The sequence below is a fragment of the Pomacea canaliculata genome, linkage group LG8 (genome assembly GCF_003073045.1).
Source record: "Pomacea canaliculata isolate SZHN2017 linkage group LG8, ASM307304v1, whole genome shotgun sequence".
NCBI lineage: Eukaryota > Metazoa > Mollusca > Gastropoda > Architaenioglossa > Ampullariidae > Pomacea > Pomacea canaliculata.
Genome location: NC_037597.1, coordinates 12,223,824 through 12,241,454, shown reverse-complemented (window position 1 = coordinate 12,241,454; position 17,631 = coordinate 12,223,824). Strand labels below are relative to the sequence as shown.

The 17,631-nt window shown below is 36.6% G+C and overlaps 1 protein-coding gene across 1 annotated transcript; it reads left to right on the top strand.

The window, feature by feature from the left end:
* The first annotated feature begins 2 nt into the window (after positions 1-2).
* On the top strand, positions 3-16,194 carry LOC112569746 (N-acetylgalactosaminyltransferase 7-like). Its single transcript, XM_025247621.1, has 13 exons — positions 3-387; positions 1,074-1,292; positions 2,881-3,090; positions 3,777-3,915; positions 6,212-6,378; positions 6,576-6,783; positions 8,744-8,917; positions 9,336-9,453; positions 9,577-9,696; positions 10,363-10,581; positions 11,595-11,696; positions 11,897-12,022; positions 13,260-16,194. The coding sequence occupies exons 4-13, from the start codon at positions 3,782-3,784 to the stop codon at positions 13,404-13,406; spliced, it is 1,515 nt and encodes a 504-aa protein (XP_025103406.1). The 5' UTR covers positions 3-387; positions 1,074-1,292; positions 2,881-3,090; positions 3,777-3,781; the 3' UTR covers positions 13,407-16,194.
* The last annotated feature ends 1,437 nt before the right edge of the window (positions 16,195-17,631 follow it).

Sequence of the window (17,631 nt, the reverse complement as noted above, 5' to 3'; positions counted from 1 at the left end):
AAGAATTTGATTTTTGTTTTTACATGCGAGAAAACTTCGACGTCCAATTCATCCCACCGCAGAGTCCCGTTCCCCCCTTCCGCCGTATGCCCCTCCCCCAAAAAGTGTAGCTGCGTGGAGTTGACGTAAACCTGTTCCTCCGTTTCTATCATGGATGTGTAATACAAGTTCGTGGTTTCTAATATCGATCAAATCCTCGCTCACTCTTGCGAATGGTGTCGTGTCTGAAGTTTAGTTAGAGAGAAGGATCGAAGGATCAAAGCTGTATTCAAATCCAGGACAGGGAGATGACGCGCGCCTTGACACTCCGGGTAAATTGGTCAGCGGTACACTAACGGAACGTAGTAAGATCCGCTTCACTGAGAAATCAAAATCCTTAACGAAAAGGTGAGTTATGTCTGTGGCTGATTATCTGTCATAGCATGAATTGTTATTAGAAGTATATATGTGTATATAGGTATAACTGCACGAATGACCGATCAGTTCGATTCGATCAGTTCGGTGGCAGTGCATTTAGTGACGCTGACTTGAGGAACCTAGTTATTAACAGTTATATTTCTGATCATTACTTTAAAAGTCATCTGATTTTGATCAATGCTCATTTCCTCATATCTTCAGCACAAGATGTAGTTGCTGGCTCTGCATAAACCACCAATTTTTCCCACAAAAATTAAATGATCATTGACTGAATTAAAACTGCCAAAATCTCTTATTACATGTATATTATATTTGCACTTACAAGAATAGGGCTAGAAAATTTTGGTTTTTGATTTAACAGTATCTCATAGTTTTACTTTTAAGGTTAGAAATTGGTACTTATTGGTCCCTGTAATTTGTTTTTCTAGTTATATGTAGTTCCTGAATTGTTAATGTTACAAATGGGCATCTGCAAAATAAAATAAATGGTGTTTGAATTTGTTAGGGGGGGAGGGGACATCTAATGTCGGTCCTATCACATCTGTATACCTCAACTCTTTGTTTTCATTAAAAAAATCAATCCTTCTATAAAAAAAAAAAAAGGGCAGTTTTTAGGACTTTTATGTCAGTGACAATACTGTGTTTTGTTATTGCAGATTATCAAGAGAAAAATCCAACATTTGATTACTGGGATTAATTAATGAAATATAACTATGAGAAGTAAGAGCAGACATTTAGGAAGAGATTTTATCATTAAGCTTGGACTGTTTGTTATCATATTACTTCTTCTGGGACCTTACTTCTTTCACCTTAAACTGACAGAGGATACTGAGGAAAGCTACAAAGATTTTATGATCCGCAAGCAGCAAGAAAAGGTAGGAAAATGGCGCAATTGTATGAACGCTTGCACTAGCATGTTTAACACTATAAAGAAAGTGTGTGTGCGTGTGCGTATACACCTGCATATGAATAGTTAGAAATGTATTCCTTGTTATAAAAATGACACTTTTTTAATGATAAATTTTGAAATCTGTGCTTTTTTTTATCAGAATGACTGACATTTTTATGAATACTTTTGATTGTATGTTTTTTAAAATAAAAGTTTCTGACAGTTTCTAGCTTGTCTTAAATAAAAAAATGAAGTGCAACTTGTAGTCTTTTAAATGGAGATATATTAATAGGTCTTACAAACAAGTATGTGTAAAAATCAGATGAAGGCTATTTTTGCATAGCTGTTTATAAGTAATGCACCATATCTGAACTGAGCGATTGATTTTTTTTTCTCTTTCTTAACACAGGTGACTCTGTTGACTTTACACTTGTAGACCAGGGTTTCATGTCATACAAACGTGTAAATCACATCAGAACTTTCAATCAATTTAAGAAAATGGCCAGGGATATAAAAACGTAGACAATGTTGCACCAGTGTCAGAAAACATAAAACACTTAGGTTGGCTGCCTCATTTTGTAAGACATTTTATAATAACATATTTTTATATTATTATAACTTAATAACATTCTTAACATTTTATATTGATGATTGATAACATTTCTAATATTTTGAACAGACAAAGAGGTGTTGAAACCTCTAACAATTTTAACTGAGTGTTAAAAGCCTCCAGTAATTTTAACTGGGTGTCTGAAACGTCCATGCATTTTATTGATCGGAAACCATGTTGTAGATGTTCATCCTTAAATATGCTTGCTTCCTTGTAATTTCATGAGCAAATGAAATCAATGTAAAGGAGCTCTAAATATTTAGTATCTTTATTAAATCATTAAGATGTAACATACTTAAGATATTTATATAGCAACATTTTAACCCAAGGCCAGAGTTTGACCATAGTTGAATAAATGGCTGTGCAAACATTTATTAAAAAAAGGACCCTTCGTATGTGTTTACATGAACATATTGCATAAAATCATTAAGTTCATCTAATATGTACTTCTGTGTGTTTTATAATTTAGTTATTTTTAGTAAAATTAATTTGTTTTAGATGTGTTTAGAAGGTCAGTTCTTATCACAGTGTCCACATTAATAGCTTTGCCAGTAAATTGATTTATGAACCCTTGGCTTAAAATGAAGTTACTACATTTAAATCAATAGATCATAGGGAAGCTGTTGTTTTCACTCCCAGATGTTTCCAGTGAGGCAAACTTGCTCAAGTGGTTTAGCATTTGAGGTGCTCCATTTTGTGTCAGCAGGTGCATTTATGATGTTTAATTGCCTTTTATAAAATTTCTTAGTAGCAGATTTTATTGTTAATAAAAAGTTTAAAGTACTCTAATCAGAGGTGGACTCTTTTGAGAAACAATCTATTAAAGTGTTTTGTTTCCCTAACAGTGAAGGAAGAACTTCTTGTATTATTTTACTATAAATATCTTGAAACTGTTGAAACACATAGTCCTCCTTAAGTTGTGACAATCTGTAACTGGAGAATGATTTTGTTTCAAACGTCTTAGAGTCCCTTGAAGTATAGCAGGCAAAGAGAGGGCATTGACAAGCATTATGCTGATGATAGAGTTAAGAGACCTGACCAAGAGAAACTTCAGAATGTTGATCAAGGAGAGGATTCAATCCACAACAGTATGCTGAATCTCCACAAGCAGAGCTGCGAAAGGGCAAACTGGGTAACTTTGAACCCCAAGAAGCACCACAAGTGTCTGGTCCAGGTGAGAATTTTCAGCTTCAAGAACACAAGTTTGTAGGTAGTCTGGTTTTCTTGAGAACTAAAAGATGTTAATTTAAGTTTCTAATATTTTCCAGCTGTTGTATTTTTAAGATAGTTTTAAAATGTGATTATTTGTTGCTTTGTATCATAAGTGTTTATTATAGAACAAAAATGTGAGTAAATTATGAAAACTAATATAGCCATCCCAACAAAGATCCTGTACTGATTCAGCTACAATGCAGAATTCACCAAGGGTCTATAGCTCTCCTCTTCCTCAGAACATGCAGATGTGTCAGCAAACTTTAGAATAGTAGATAGCAGACTGGTAAGAACACAGATGCCCCCAAAGCCAAAGATGCACATACCAGCTGGCTCAAATTCCATGTAAAGTAGCATATTTTCTCCGTTTGACACAGGTGTTGAATGGAGAAACTGAACCCTTAGGGAACTGAGGAAGACAAGGCAGTGAGGAGAGGAAATGAACTTTTACAAAAATGCTGGCCGCAGGACAAGTGCCATCTCCAACACTTTACTCCCCAACTATCAAAAGATTATAAGTCTTGTTTTTTTGCCCTTTACATTATTTCATTGAGGATTTATGATGGTATAATGTGACACTTTTTTCCTTATTTTTCTTATTGTGTTTATTTAGCTTTGCCTAAGTTTTTGCCTACTATTTTTGGACAGGTGAAATGGGAAAGCCAGTGTACACCATTTCAGAAGAAAAGCACAAAGCCAATTTAATGATCCAGCAGTATGGTTTTAACATGGTGAACAGTGATAAGATTGCCATGAACAGAACAATCCCTGACACTCGATTAGAGGAGTAAGTATATACCATTTATTTTAAGAGCCATATTTTTCATTGCTGTTAAAATCCTTAATGACATTTTTTCATGATACTGGATACCTATGAGTCTGTTGAAAAAGAAAAATGAACATATATGTTTGCATGTTATGCTAAGAAAACATTCAATTTTTTTTATTCTTGATATCCGAATTCTTAAAAATTGTCAACAAATTGAAACGAATTGCCATTCATTGTGGTACTGAAACACATTTAAAGGGGATGCATCCGTTAAAAATACCATAATAAAGAAGTTAACAATACAGTAAATTTGATGATGGATGTACAAGACATATATAAAAAAGCAGCTTCACTATTTATTCAGATACCAGAAGAGATTAAAAGTCTTTGCAAGGGGAATAGCCACGTTCTGGGTTGAAAAAAAAGGACTATAGATACTTGCCACAAAAGAAACATTGTGGCAGGTCAGTTGAGGGCTGGTTAAACAATGTACGCCCTACTGGCAGACTCCAGGGTGGGAAAAGTAACAAATATGCTGCTGAAACCAAAGCAGATATAAAGTTGTGAGAGGAAAGATCCATAGCACACCTTAGCCATTACTCTACATTCCACAAGAAATTGAGGACAACAATTTGGTACTCACCAGATAGGTTGGTCCATAACCAAATCTTTTTAACTTGCTGACTAGATGCTTCAAATCCAGCATCATCAAGGTCAAGACAAGAACACACCTAGGCTTTGACATAGGCAGCAACCATGGCCTTGTCTTGACAAGCCCTAAGTTGAAGTTGAGGATGAAACCTTTCTCAAACATCAAAGTTTGCTTTGTTTTGAGGAAGCTGTAAGACCCAAACCATGTAGAAATCTTCAATGCCAAAGTTGGAGGTAAATCTGCTGCGCTAAACTTGGTGGACTGTGATGTAGACATCCTTGCTAGAAACATCAAGGAGGTATTACTTTCAACATCGCAGGAATTGTAAGAAAAACAAACCCAAAAGAGTTCCAAATACAAAGAAATGAATTGTGCCATCAGGAAAGGGATGTAGGCAGCTAGAGTGAGCTGGATCCATGGCCAGTGGCAGACTGTAGAAGAGGGAATAACATGGGGTAACATCTGAAAGAACTTCTAAAGACCTCACCAAGACAGCTCAGCACAAGACTTCAGTCACCAAAGACAGCAGTGGCCGCCTATTCGCAGAAAGCACTGCTCTTCTTAACTGATGGACTGTATATTGCAAAATCCTGTACAATGTCCTCCTGAAGATGTACACTAATATCCTTCAAAGTAACCTGACTAGAACCAGTGAACCTGCAGACCTAACAGTCCTACAGAAAGAGATCAAAAGAGTAGTACACAGTCTGTAGGGAGGAAAGTCACCTGGTGTTGATAACATCTTAGCTGAGGTGCTCAAGCAGGATGAGGATGAAACAACAAAGGCCCTGTGCCAAAGAGTCTGGGAACACAGAATGGCCCAGAGAGTTGATGTAGTCATACCCCTTCCAAAAAAAAAAAAAAAGGAAACAGCTAACAGTTGCCAGAACTGCAGAAAAATAAGTAAATAATACATGATCACATCAGTGCTTCCACTGAGGAATTGCAAGTAGAAGAACAGGCTGGATTCAGACCAGACAGGAGCACAGTTGAGCACATCATGATGAAGAATCTTCAGCATCAGTGGGATCTTTGTCACAGCTTCGTAGACTTTTAAAAGGCTTTAACATAGTTTGGCATGAGGGACTATGGCAAATAATTCAAAAATTAAACATGGAAGGGTGTCTTGTTTAAGTCAAAGCTGTATGATATCTCAGCAAGCACAGTACTGCTGGATTGTTAAAACCAAATGGGAACTTTCTTTCACAGGACAGTAGGTATATCCATCAATGGTATCCCCTTTACCTGTGCTGCTCAACATTTTCATCATGTGTGAAACCACCATGACAAAGATCGAAGAACTAGCTTACAAATTGGAAGGAGTGGACTGATTGTCCTGTGCAGATCTGCTCTCTGTTTCCCAAAATAGGCATATGGCAGGCCTTGTCAGCTGCCACATCTGTCCATGTGCTCCCCCTAATGACCAGTACCAGTGAAGTGACAAATGAATTTTAAAAAAATCCAAAACCATCAAAAATGAGGCAATTCCATAGGGTTATAACACGTACAAACAAGGTACATTGACATTTGTGTAAATAAGGCATCATTCCATCAGACCCCAATGAAAACTATTTGCACTAATTGTACAACATTTTTATTTTATAAAAAAAAGGTTTTTAGTCTGTTTTTGATGGTAACATTTCCTTTCTTTTTTTCTAATAGATGCAAGTATTGGCACTATCCCACTGATCTGCCTACAGCAAGTGTTATATTAGTCTTCCACAATGAAGGTTTTACAACACTTGTTCGGACAGTGCATAGCGTCATCAACACCTCTCCATCCCATTTGCTGAAAGAAGTAATCATGGTAGATGACTACAGCAGCAAAGGTTGGTCAGAACATGATGTATCAACTTTCCACCACCCTAATCACAAAGCCCTCTTTCTTATTGTGCACAAATTTATCTCTTGTTAACTTTTGACCTGTCTTCTGGTTGCCTTATAATTTCCTTTTAATATTATTTAATGACTATCAGCAGCTGACAAAATCATTCAAACACAGACAAAACTGGCATCTTTACCACAGAAAATTTAAAGCAGGAACTGGAGGACTACCTGCAGCAGTTCAAAGGAAAAGTAAAACTGTACAGAAATGAGCAACGAGAGGGACTGATTCGTACTCGCACCCGGGGTGCAGAGCTGGCCACTGGTGATGTCATCGTCTTCTTGGATGCTCATTGTGAATGTAATCGCAACTGGCTGCCACCCCTGTTGGCAAGAATACGATATGACAGGTATGCAGACTGAATCAGAAGAAGCAAAAAAAACAAACATTTAATATGCAGAAGATAGATATGTTTTATTTTTTTTTTATTTTACAGGGAGCACATTAAAAAGATTAGGCATGTTGAAGAGTATGTTAGTCTAAAAGTAAGTTCCTAGGAAGCTGACACTACCCTTTTGTAAACTTTGATCGTTTATTTATGTGGCAGCCTTTCCTTACTTTGTGCAAGTATTTCTGATATATCATCTGCATATGTGTGCATGCATTCCTTAATGTTAAGATCATGAAGACTGTGACTTTATCTCACCTGTCTTAACTGTTAGCGACCTCATGCCTTTCACCAGCTACACACTGCTATGGGTTCCTTGGTACTGTGGCTATGACCATTGCAACGGAGACAACTCTTTTATTCTTTAGACAACAACAGACCCAAATGATAACCCAATAAAACCCTTTATCAACCATCTGGACCAGAGACAATCATTAGCACCTCCCTTGGTATGTCGTTGCAGCTGCTGTTGTCATCGCTCTAATTTGTGGGTCTCTTTTCTCTTTCCTTTATTCCCAGGTCTTTGGTCTTGCCATCTGCATTATTAGATCCTAAGGTTGCAATGTTCATGACCCTACCCATATGGCAGTGCAGATCCTGAGATGACACTTTATATTCATTATCATCAAGAGAATGGGTAATTTTTTCCCAGCCTAGATATTAGAAGGCTTGCTAGTGATTTGCAGTGACAACTTCTTTCAGTTTTGTGTTAAATCTTATGATGTAGTCTAAAAGATTTAACACCCATAACAGTGGCATATGCCTGGGACAGATTTCCTTTCTCCTTCCTTCTGCCAATGGTTAGACGTAGAATACTGTTAGAAGATTACCTTTCGTTGAAATGTTGTGACCCTTTAATTATGCTCCACACAGTTTCTTTATCAAGTCATTCTCTGCCCTTCTAAGATGTCTGCTGAGAAAGGCTTCAAACCATTAATGGAACAACACAAAGTCAAATGTCATAAAGAAGTTCAGTAGTTAAATTTCTTACTACAGTGATGTTTGTAAAGCCATCTCTTGAACAAGTTGTAGGGCATGCTTTCAGAATCTTTTCTGTGAGCAAAGAGTGTGCACTTGATCATGTTTTTCTATGCAGTATATTGAGCTCTGGCATTCCACTTTCACATTTATTGACTTTCTGACTTGTCATCTTTGTAGGTATTAATCAAATATTTGCTAATCCCGACACACCTTGTTTTTGAAATCCCAGACCTGGTCATCTTAGCCCCTCTCTATCAGAGATTTCTCTCTGTACTAAAACCTTCTGGAGACAGCTAGATTTAAGTCACTGTATAACTTCGGAAGGAAGAGGCTTGTCCTTGAGTTCCTCATGTTGTCACAGGACTTGCCCTCACTTTAAACTATGGCCCTGGAAAAGTTTACGTGCTTGGCTACATGAATGGCTGAATTTATTTATTTTGATGTGATATGATCATTTATATGGATCATATGTTTATCTGTTTTCACCAGCCCTTCTAGTACATACATTCTATAACATTTTCAACTTAACTGCAGACATCTCTCAGTTGCAGTTTCTGCTTGAAAGAGCTATTGTACCATAATGCTTTTACACCTTCTCTTAACCTTGCATGGCTGGTCACCTCTAACTTGGCTTGCTTAACCCTAGTCTGACCTATAAGGTGGTGTTATGGTAGCCATTCCTGCTGTTTAAATGCCGGAGAGTCTGCCTATCTCTTGCTCTAGTCCAAACCTACTCAACACATGGTGTACCAAGAAGGATTAAAGTGATAGATAACATCACCAGTTGCTTCCATAATGTAATAAAGTTGTAAAAGAATTTATATGGTTTTGATATGGTTTTGAATAGGGGCAAAATATTGATTTCTGATTAAAAATAACGCAGATGCTCCAAGTATCTTTTTAACTGGGCTTGTTTTAACTAATAACTTTTTTAATTTAGGAAGATCATGGCAGTCCCCATTGTGGATGGCATTGACTTGGACAATTTTGAATACAGATCTGTGTATTCTACAGTTCATCACCGTGGTATATTTGAATGGGGCTTTCTGTACAAGGAAAGCCAAGTACCCAAAAAAGAGTTGGCCAGAAGAAAGTATGAAAGTGAACCATATAGGTAATTTCTGCTTTTGTAGAAATATAAGTAATTATTTGGTCCACCAACACCTCCTATGCACAAGTCATACCCATGAGTAAAGCAGTTAAAACAGTTTCATGCTGGCATCATTTATTGGTGACAATAAACAAACTCGTAACATGGAACATTAATCTCCCCATGGATGGTGTTCTCATTTTATTTATTTCACATATTATAAAAAGATGCATTATTGTATTATTATGTATTATTGATTGCTTTTTTATTTTTTCACCTGTTAAAAAAGCCTGCATATTTATGGATTATTGATTGCTTTTTATTTTTGCTAGATTCCTTTTTCTTGTTTTATGTTTCTGTTGTCAGCTGCTATGCAGCCATCAGGAAAAGAATGTTTGAAAGAAGCAAGCACAGTTACAAACTGCCATTTTTGTTTTGCTAGATCTCCCACTCATGCTGGTGGTTTGTTTGCAATGGACAAATCTTACTTCTTTGAGCTAGGGGGTTATGATCCAGGCCTCCAGATATGGGGTGGAGAAAACTTTGAATTGTCTTTCAAAGTAAGTTTTTGAATCATGAGTTTGTTCTCATGGATTTGTCACATTTTATCATTTTTAAAGTTTTTTTGCAATAAATTTATGATTTTCGGATATGAGTAAAGATGTCAAGTCTGTTATTTTCAGATCTGGCAATGTGGAGGCAGCATAGAATGGGTTCCTTGTTCCCGTGTTGGTCACATCTATCGCAACTTCATGCCATATAGCACTGGCACAATTGCACATAAAATACCCATCATTAGTATTGTAAGTAGGAGCACCAAGAGCCTTCCTTCTCTTGACATCTAATAATTTTTTTGATTCATCTGACAGAGACTTTCAGTTTTTTTAAAAAAACAAATTACAGCCTTCTTTTTTATCTGTAATCAACTTTCAAATGATATCATCTGGGTGGAATTGAATAACCTATAGTTTATGCTTTGATTAGGGGAAAGGGTAGTTTTAGGTTATAAACTTGGGAGGTATCCAGAAATTTAACTTTCCTGAGTTCTATCACAGACATCTGGGTCTATCTTTAAGGGGCCTAAGGATTTTGTTTCACCATGTAGTCTAGGTTGCTTTTTATTGCCGTTGATAATAAGAGGACAGCCCGAAAATAATAAGACTACCGTTGAACAGCTACGTTTGATTGGTAGACTGGTAGATTGGTGTGAAGTTGATTATTGCAATACTAGAAGTACTAGAGGTATATGGGTTAAGTGATAATATATTTTCTCTGTAATTTATGGATGATTAATTTATGTAATATTCATAAATGGCATTTCATTATTTATTTTATTTTCTTCTTTTTAATAATCTTTATTGAATATTTGAGTGAGCATTATTATTGTGTTTTAATGTCTGCTGCAGTTTTATTCATTTTCCTTCCAACGATATTATTTTCATACATGTATTATTAACCTCTTTCTACAGAATTACATGCGAGTGGTAGAAGTCTGGCTTGAAGAGTTTCGAGAATATTTCTACATACGTGAACCCATGGTGCAAGGCTACCCCATTGGTAACATCAGCACACAGCTGCTTTTCAAAAAGGAGCACAATTGTAAAAGCTTCAAGTGGTTTATGGATAATGTTGCTTATGAGGTCTATGACCTTTATCCTTTACCACCGCCCAATAAAGCCTGGGGACAGGTCAGCAAGTGATTTAAACATTTTTTTTTTTAAAGTTAACATTTTATTTCAAGGTTGAAGCTTGGAACTTTCAGGGTTTTTTTCACTTTTAATGTATTTTTATTTTCTTTGTAGATTTTCAGTGTACCCACATATCTGTCGTGAATTTTAAGAAGTTTGAATTTATGTTAGACAGCTTTGTTGAGAGATACATATTAGTGAAATGTTACTAAAAATATAAATACTTTTATAACTCAAATTGAAATACGATAACCAATTAAAAAAAAATTCAAACCTTTATTCACATAACAGTACATTACAGCACATTTAGTTGTTGTACATAATAGTGGCAGTTAATAAAGGAATCACACACAAAAAAATCCCCAACTTATTCCAGGCACTTGTATTAAAAAAACTCACCAAATACGCATACCACACGCATACACAAACATGTATAGAGGGCCGGTAAGCCAGCCAGCGTTTGTTGCTAGTTTTTGGTGGGACCTGCTGAGGTATTGCGAGAGAGGATACTCGGTAGCGATTGGCTAGGGTTAAAGCTCATAATTGCTCCAGTTGTACAGGAGCATTGTGGCAAGCTTAGCCTTCCGAGAGGTATAGAGGGGCAGCGCTGAGACAAGATAAGGAGAGAGAATATATATCATAGTTAAAATGACATTTAAAAAAAAGAGAGAGAGACAAGTTGAATGTGAAGAGGTAAGAGTCAAGCTGTGAAGAGTAAAGGTCACGATATTTCTGCTGGCACTATTCCTGCATCTGTTTGGAATGCGTGGAAGGAAGTTTACTCCTCAGGAACGTTACATCCCCATCACTCGATCGCACATTTACATATAAACAAATCACCAGTTACATCAAAAACACATGTGTATATATATTTTGAAAGAAGAAAATTCTCCACATCAAAAAAGCCCCTCAAATTTATATATTAAAAAATCTTATCATGTTGAACACACGTATATATGTTACATATATATCTCAATAATTTTTTTTGGTTTGTATTCTCATATCGTATTCAGTTTAAAGAGAAACAAGGGAATCGTTGCTGGGACACCATGGGAGAGGGTGTAGGAGGTGGCCCAGTGGGTGTCTATTACTGTAACAGCGGTGGTGGCAACCAGGTAAGTTGCTTTATTTAAGGTTATTTGCTCAGAAGATAAGAGAGAAATGTAGTGTGTTAAATAACTTAATAAAACGAAAGAGATTTAAAATTTTTTGTGTATGTGTATGCATTCATATATGTATGTTGTTTGTACAGTATCTTGAATTAAAGATAAGATTTGTCAAATGTTTTCAGTTCCGTGAATCTTCTTATTTGCAGATATACAGACTGAACACAAAAGGACAAATTGCTATGGGAGAGTGGTGCATTAAAAGTCTGGATTCAGGCACACTCCACCTGAGGCAATGTGATGTCCAACCCACAGGGCCTTGGAGATGGGATGAAGTATGTTGAATGAAATAATGAATCTATCTTGTAGTTCTTTCTTGATTTTGAAAATCTTTTTACTATGGAGGGGTAATGGCTGTGGTTTTGGTGACATCTCTTTTAACATTTAATATTTTTTGTAGGTGATGTTTTGTGTGTATATATATATATCTCCTATATTTCTGTGTATAAATTTTGTATTCTTTATTCTACATCTGTGTTAGTGAGGTCTTTTTCGTTAAGTTATTGAATATTTTTTAGACTGATGTCCTTTCCCGTAGTTGTGTAGAGGGGATTAACTCTCCATTACTTTTGTCTTTTTTTGTATTAATCTGAGTGGAGTTTTGTGTGCAATAGTGATCTGTGCATCTATAATGTAATTTCATATATTCCTGGATTTAATTTTCTGTCTGCGCCACTTTTCTTCTTTTTTTTCCCTACATTTTATTTATACTGACATGTCAACGCCATCTTGCCATAACTTACATTTAGATCTGTGCATCAGCAGGGATCAATTTCAGACTGATTCAATTTCGACAATTGCTCGCTAAAATTTTGATGGTGAGCTGTCACAGCAAACTTCGTGCACAATAAACGCAGATCTGATATCTTATATTGTGCATGTCTCTGAAACTAGTTTGTGACCGTTAGTGTGATGCTTTAACAAGAGTTGTCATTATGGAACCATGTTTCTGTCTGCAAAAGTTAAGCCACTCCACCAAAGATTGACAGTTAAGCGTCCATAAAAGACATGGTACTAACTCTCAACTACTTTCTTAAAATCAGAACTTTATTGACTTTCAAAGATTTTATGCAATGGCAAGTCTGCAGACCACATATGTACTGATGGCGTTATTTTTGTAAAGCACTTTGAGCCTGCCTTTGATGGTGGTGTAAAGTGCTATATAAATCATATATATTTTATCATCATCATCATCATCATCATCATTATTATTATATTGAACAATCTGTTTTTGTAAGAATCTGGAATGTCTTACATGCTTTTCCTACACCTTTTCTTCAGCAATCAATTATCTGATTTTGTAAATTGTCCCCCTTGTTTTGGATTGTTTTGTATGTGATGGTGACAATGTACATCTTTTATAGTCTGGGAGGACACATACATTTGTTTATAGTTTGTACACATAAAACTATTAGCTGCATTAGATTAGACCACTGTATAAGACTTTCTGGTTTATCAGTATTTTAAAGAATGTTCAAGAATATTTAAAGTAAATCATAATCTCTGTTACAGGCCACTGGACTTATACATAACACTAATATGGAGAAGTGTATAGACATCAGAGGTGACAGCCGCCTGCACTTGCAACCATGCAATCCTTTGTTGCCTTCTCAGATGTGGGACATCAAGGAGTTATTTCCATGGAAAGACAGTGTTTAGCTCCTGAAAATGCTGTTGTTTGTGTGTGTGCACGCACACACGTGTGTCAAAAGTTGGGTGCTACACATTATGTGCCTATATCCCTTGCATCTATTTATTTAAAAGAATGTTGATGAACGATCTATTAAGGCAAGTTTTACAATTTCATGTATGCATCTACAAATTTGTTCAGCTGAGTTCCAAAACATAATACCTCGTATATGAAACTCTTTTCCAGAGCCATTTTATCCGACAGTTTACAATAAAAATATTATGTTTCTGCGAAAGGAAGTAAGAGAGGGATGCAATGTAAAGATTTGATCACATTTTGAATTAATGATCACCATACACGAACAGTTCTCAACAAAATCTGCTATGCAGCCAGATATGTATGCATTTTTTTGGTCATAGTTCAGCTCAATTTTCTAATCTACTGGAAGAACTAAAATGCACTTTTAGATGAATAATGTAGCAAGTGGGCAAAGGGAGCTGCCCTATTTTGTTTGAGTTGTCCCCTTTACTAGAAATGCTCATTCATAGATATGTTGGGAGAATGTTTTTTAGTATGCATTGATTGTATCAAATTTATGCTTTCATGAGGTATTTCAGATAAGAGGGTTTCATGCACAAGTAATGGTGAATAGGGCACAGATTCAATGGCATGGTGTAAGATTTGTATTCATGATTCTTCTGTTTCCTGGCAAGCAAATTTTGTCATCTTGTGAGGAATAAATGGAAACTTTTCTAAATTTTTTTTGTTGAAAGGGGCAGTATAAATGTCACATTTTTTTTCTTTTGCCACCTTCATCCTCACCTCCCAGGCTGCTTGCATTCATCAATATGTTTTGATGGATTGTTCTTTTTCTCTTTTCTTTTCTTCATCATTCTCTTTGTAACCTTGACCATTTTTTAACAACTGTGTTGAATTCTCTGCTATGATTTTGATCTAGTATGGAGCAGAACAAGATCTACTCTTTTTAAACTTTGTTTTGTGTGTTGTAGTGGATCATTATTTATTTTACTGGTGAGTTATGGATTTCATTTAATAATTTTCATGACATATATCAGGGTAACAGCTTCCTTTCTGACATAGGATAAGCCTTCTCAGTATTCTGCTGAAGCATCTTATCTTGTGTCCATAAGCAACTTTATAAGATGACATGCTGATGCAGGACAGCTTGACAAATTACATCATAGCTGAGGTCCTTGAAAGTGCCTTCATGATGCACAGTGGAGAAATATATTGTGCAGCTTTCTTTTATCACTATGCCATTCCTAATTTCATTGTAATGGAAAATCATTCCTGTCAATAATGTGAATATTTACTCTTTTCTGACAATATTGGCATTGACTGTTTATTAAAGCTTTGGAATTTCGATAGACATTTTAGACATCTATTAGGATGTACCGTGATGCAAAGGAGATATATTATACTGTGCTGTTGAAGCTGTTTAAGTGGGTGGCAGTTGCTGTCAGTTTTTAATATGGAATCTTCAAGCACTATGTATATGATGGCTACCATGAGGGTATCATTAATAATTTATATTTGGTTTACAATGGATGTATGCTTCTTTCTCACATTTTTCTTAGAGAAAGATGTATATAGAAATCTCAAACAACAACATTAAAGAGGTTAATCATGCTATGTTGGGGAGATGCCATGAAAAATTCACTTGAACATAGGTAAGAAAGATGTTCACACCAGTGAATTGAGAAATGTATCTGAGAGTTGGAAAGCAATGTTTTTTTCTTTTTCTTCCTTTTCTATAGCTTAGCCTGTGCTGTTTTCTTAAACTAAAGGAAGAAAAATAAAATTTGAAAGAACACATTGTGCATATTAAAGCACACCAGTGGAAGAATCATTTCATCTTTTAATGGCTTTTTAGAGGGTAAATATTTAACAGCTAAGACTTAATGCATATAACCAAGCCACTGGAAAAGCCTTGACCAATTTTCAGTCTTAGCACAGATTTTACTGCTGATCTCTTGGAAATTTTTGGAACTCCTTTAAATACATTTGTTCTTATGTCTTTATGAATTTTTAAAAAGGCCTTTTACAAAATACTTCATTGAAATGAAAAATTATGAACAAGATCCATTAAATTAATATGTGTGAGTGAGTGGATTTTTTGTGCAACTGGTATACATTTAAATTTGAGAATGTTGCCAACATACCTATGACATAAACCACTTTTAGCTTAATTGCTGTTAAATGCTTGCACATACGCCAGTGTATATGTTTACATACTTTTGAGGTGGATGTTCTTACCAGTTTTTCCATGTTCTCTTACTGCCTTTAAACTATTTTTAAGGTACGATCTCTTCATTGCTATTTATTTTTCACATATAGAGCATTTTTGCTCACATTTGGTCATAGCACTGTAAATCTTTTGGAAAAGAACCGACCAGAATGCCACTAGCCAAGACATCAAAAAGCGCAAATGGGGCTGGATAGGACACACCTTGCACCGTTGCCAAGCAGGCACTTGACTGGAATCCTCGGGAAGAGGAAAGCTGGGAGACCAAATCAGACTTGGAAAAGAACGGTAGAAGGCAAGGCAAAGACGTCAGAACCACATGGGCTCAAATGAAAGGGGCTGCCCCAACCAGGTCCACTGAGAAGGTTGTTGCGGCCCTATGCTTCTCGAGGAGTAACAATTAAAGACTCAACTAACTGTAAATCTTATCACAGACCAGTATTTGCTTACACAAGATTTGCACTAGACTGAGTCTAATCATTTTAAATATGACACTACATATGTAATTATTGGGTAAGTTCTAACAGAATAAATATAAAATATTTCATGGATTTTTTTCATGTTTGTTTTTGAGTCAGTCATATGTTCTGAAAACTAGATTTGTGTGTGCGCGCATACATAATCTGTTTTTGGATAAAGGCCTGAATGGTGATGCACTGAGGTAGGTTTCCTGGTTAAAAGTCATCCTAACAGCGTCAGTGATCGGCGACCTTCATCGATACCAAATCTGTGGTCAAGATATTGCGGTCATTTTCTTTCTGCGATAACTGACCGATGTGCGATGGTCTCGAACGCCTTCATTTAAGGGAGATCACTGATCGTGGATTGATGGCTTAATTCCCTTGTCTGTGGTTGATCCAGCCACGGACATATATTTAGTTCGTGATCCAGCTGTGTGATCATCTGTGATGGTTACAACACTATAACTTGTCACCAGTACTGAGAGAAACCCTGAAGTCAGATATCTCGTCTCTGGCTACCCTCTCTATAGGTGACACCTGTTCGCAGGCTGCCCGTTGGCAGAGGGGAGTTGTCATAAATCCGTCCCCTTGCCAGAGAGCTTAGATGTACATCTAAGCGCTTAGATGTACATCTAAGCTCTCTGCCCTTGCCTCCCTTTCCACAATGAGAAATCACCTCTTGGTCGAATCACATTTCCGTGAAACCAACCAACCATGCTTCGTTGATCCATGCTTCATGTAGTCACTTGGCGAGATTGTAGAAATAGCTCGCACTCTTGACGACCTTTTAGGAACCCATCAAGCGTTTTTTTTCAGTACTTAAATATATCATTGACAGCACGCTGCATAAGCGATTAATTTATTTGTAACGTTCGTCTAGGTTACAATGGCTTGAAGCGCGGGGCCCTAGGCAGATGCCTCGTCTGCCTGCCCCTAAGCACGTCCCTGACTTGAGGTACCACTCGGAGGGGGACCCCTGCAATCCACTCCTTATGGTCACTCAGTTTTTTTTTGTGGGAGTCGGGGATCGGGTGACTCCTATTCCTATTATAAAACTTGCGTCATCGGTATATGTTTCTCAGTCCCGAATTTTCACTTTCTTTGTCGTGAAAACAGGATGATAAGAGGGTTAATAATAATAAAAACCGTTTCTGATGCCTTTGCCAGGACAAACACCTATAGGTGCCAGTTTTCAAACTGTGTAAGAGTACCGCTACTTGTACGTGAAGGTATGACGAGTTCAACGCGAGCACCACGACTAGTCCTAGACTAGCATATATATATATCTTCATACGGAGTAGGGTTGGGAGGTGGTACTTATGGTCAATTCGAATTTTCGAAAGTTGTATTCATTTGGAAAAGTTTGAAAACCGGTGCTTTAGGGGATCAAGGCGCGCCGTCCTTAGTCAAGCGTGACGTCAACTACGGGAAAAAGTGCGCGTGGCTCTTTCACAGGCGAAAGTCTCTCTTGTAGCACATTACGGAAGTGACTCGTATTCTCATATGTCGCCATGTCAAAAAGGTATA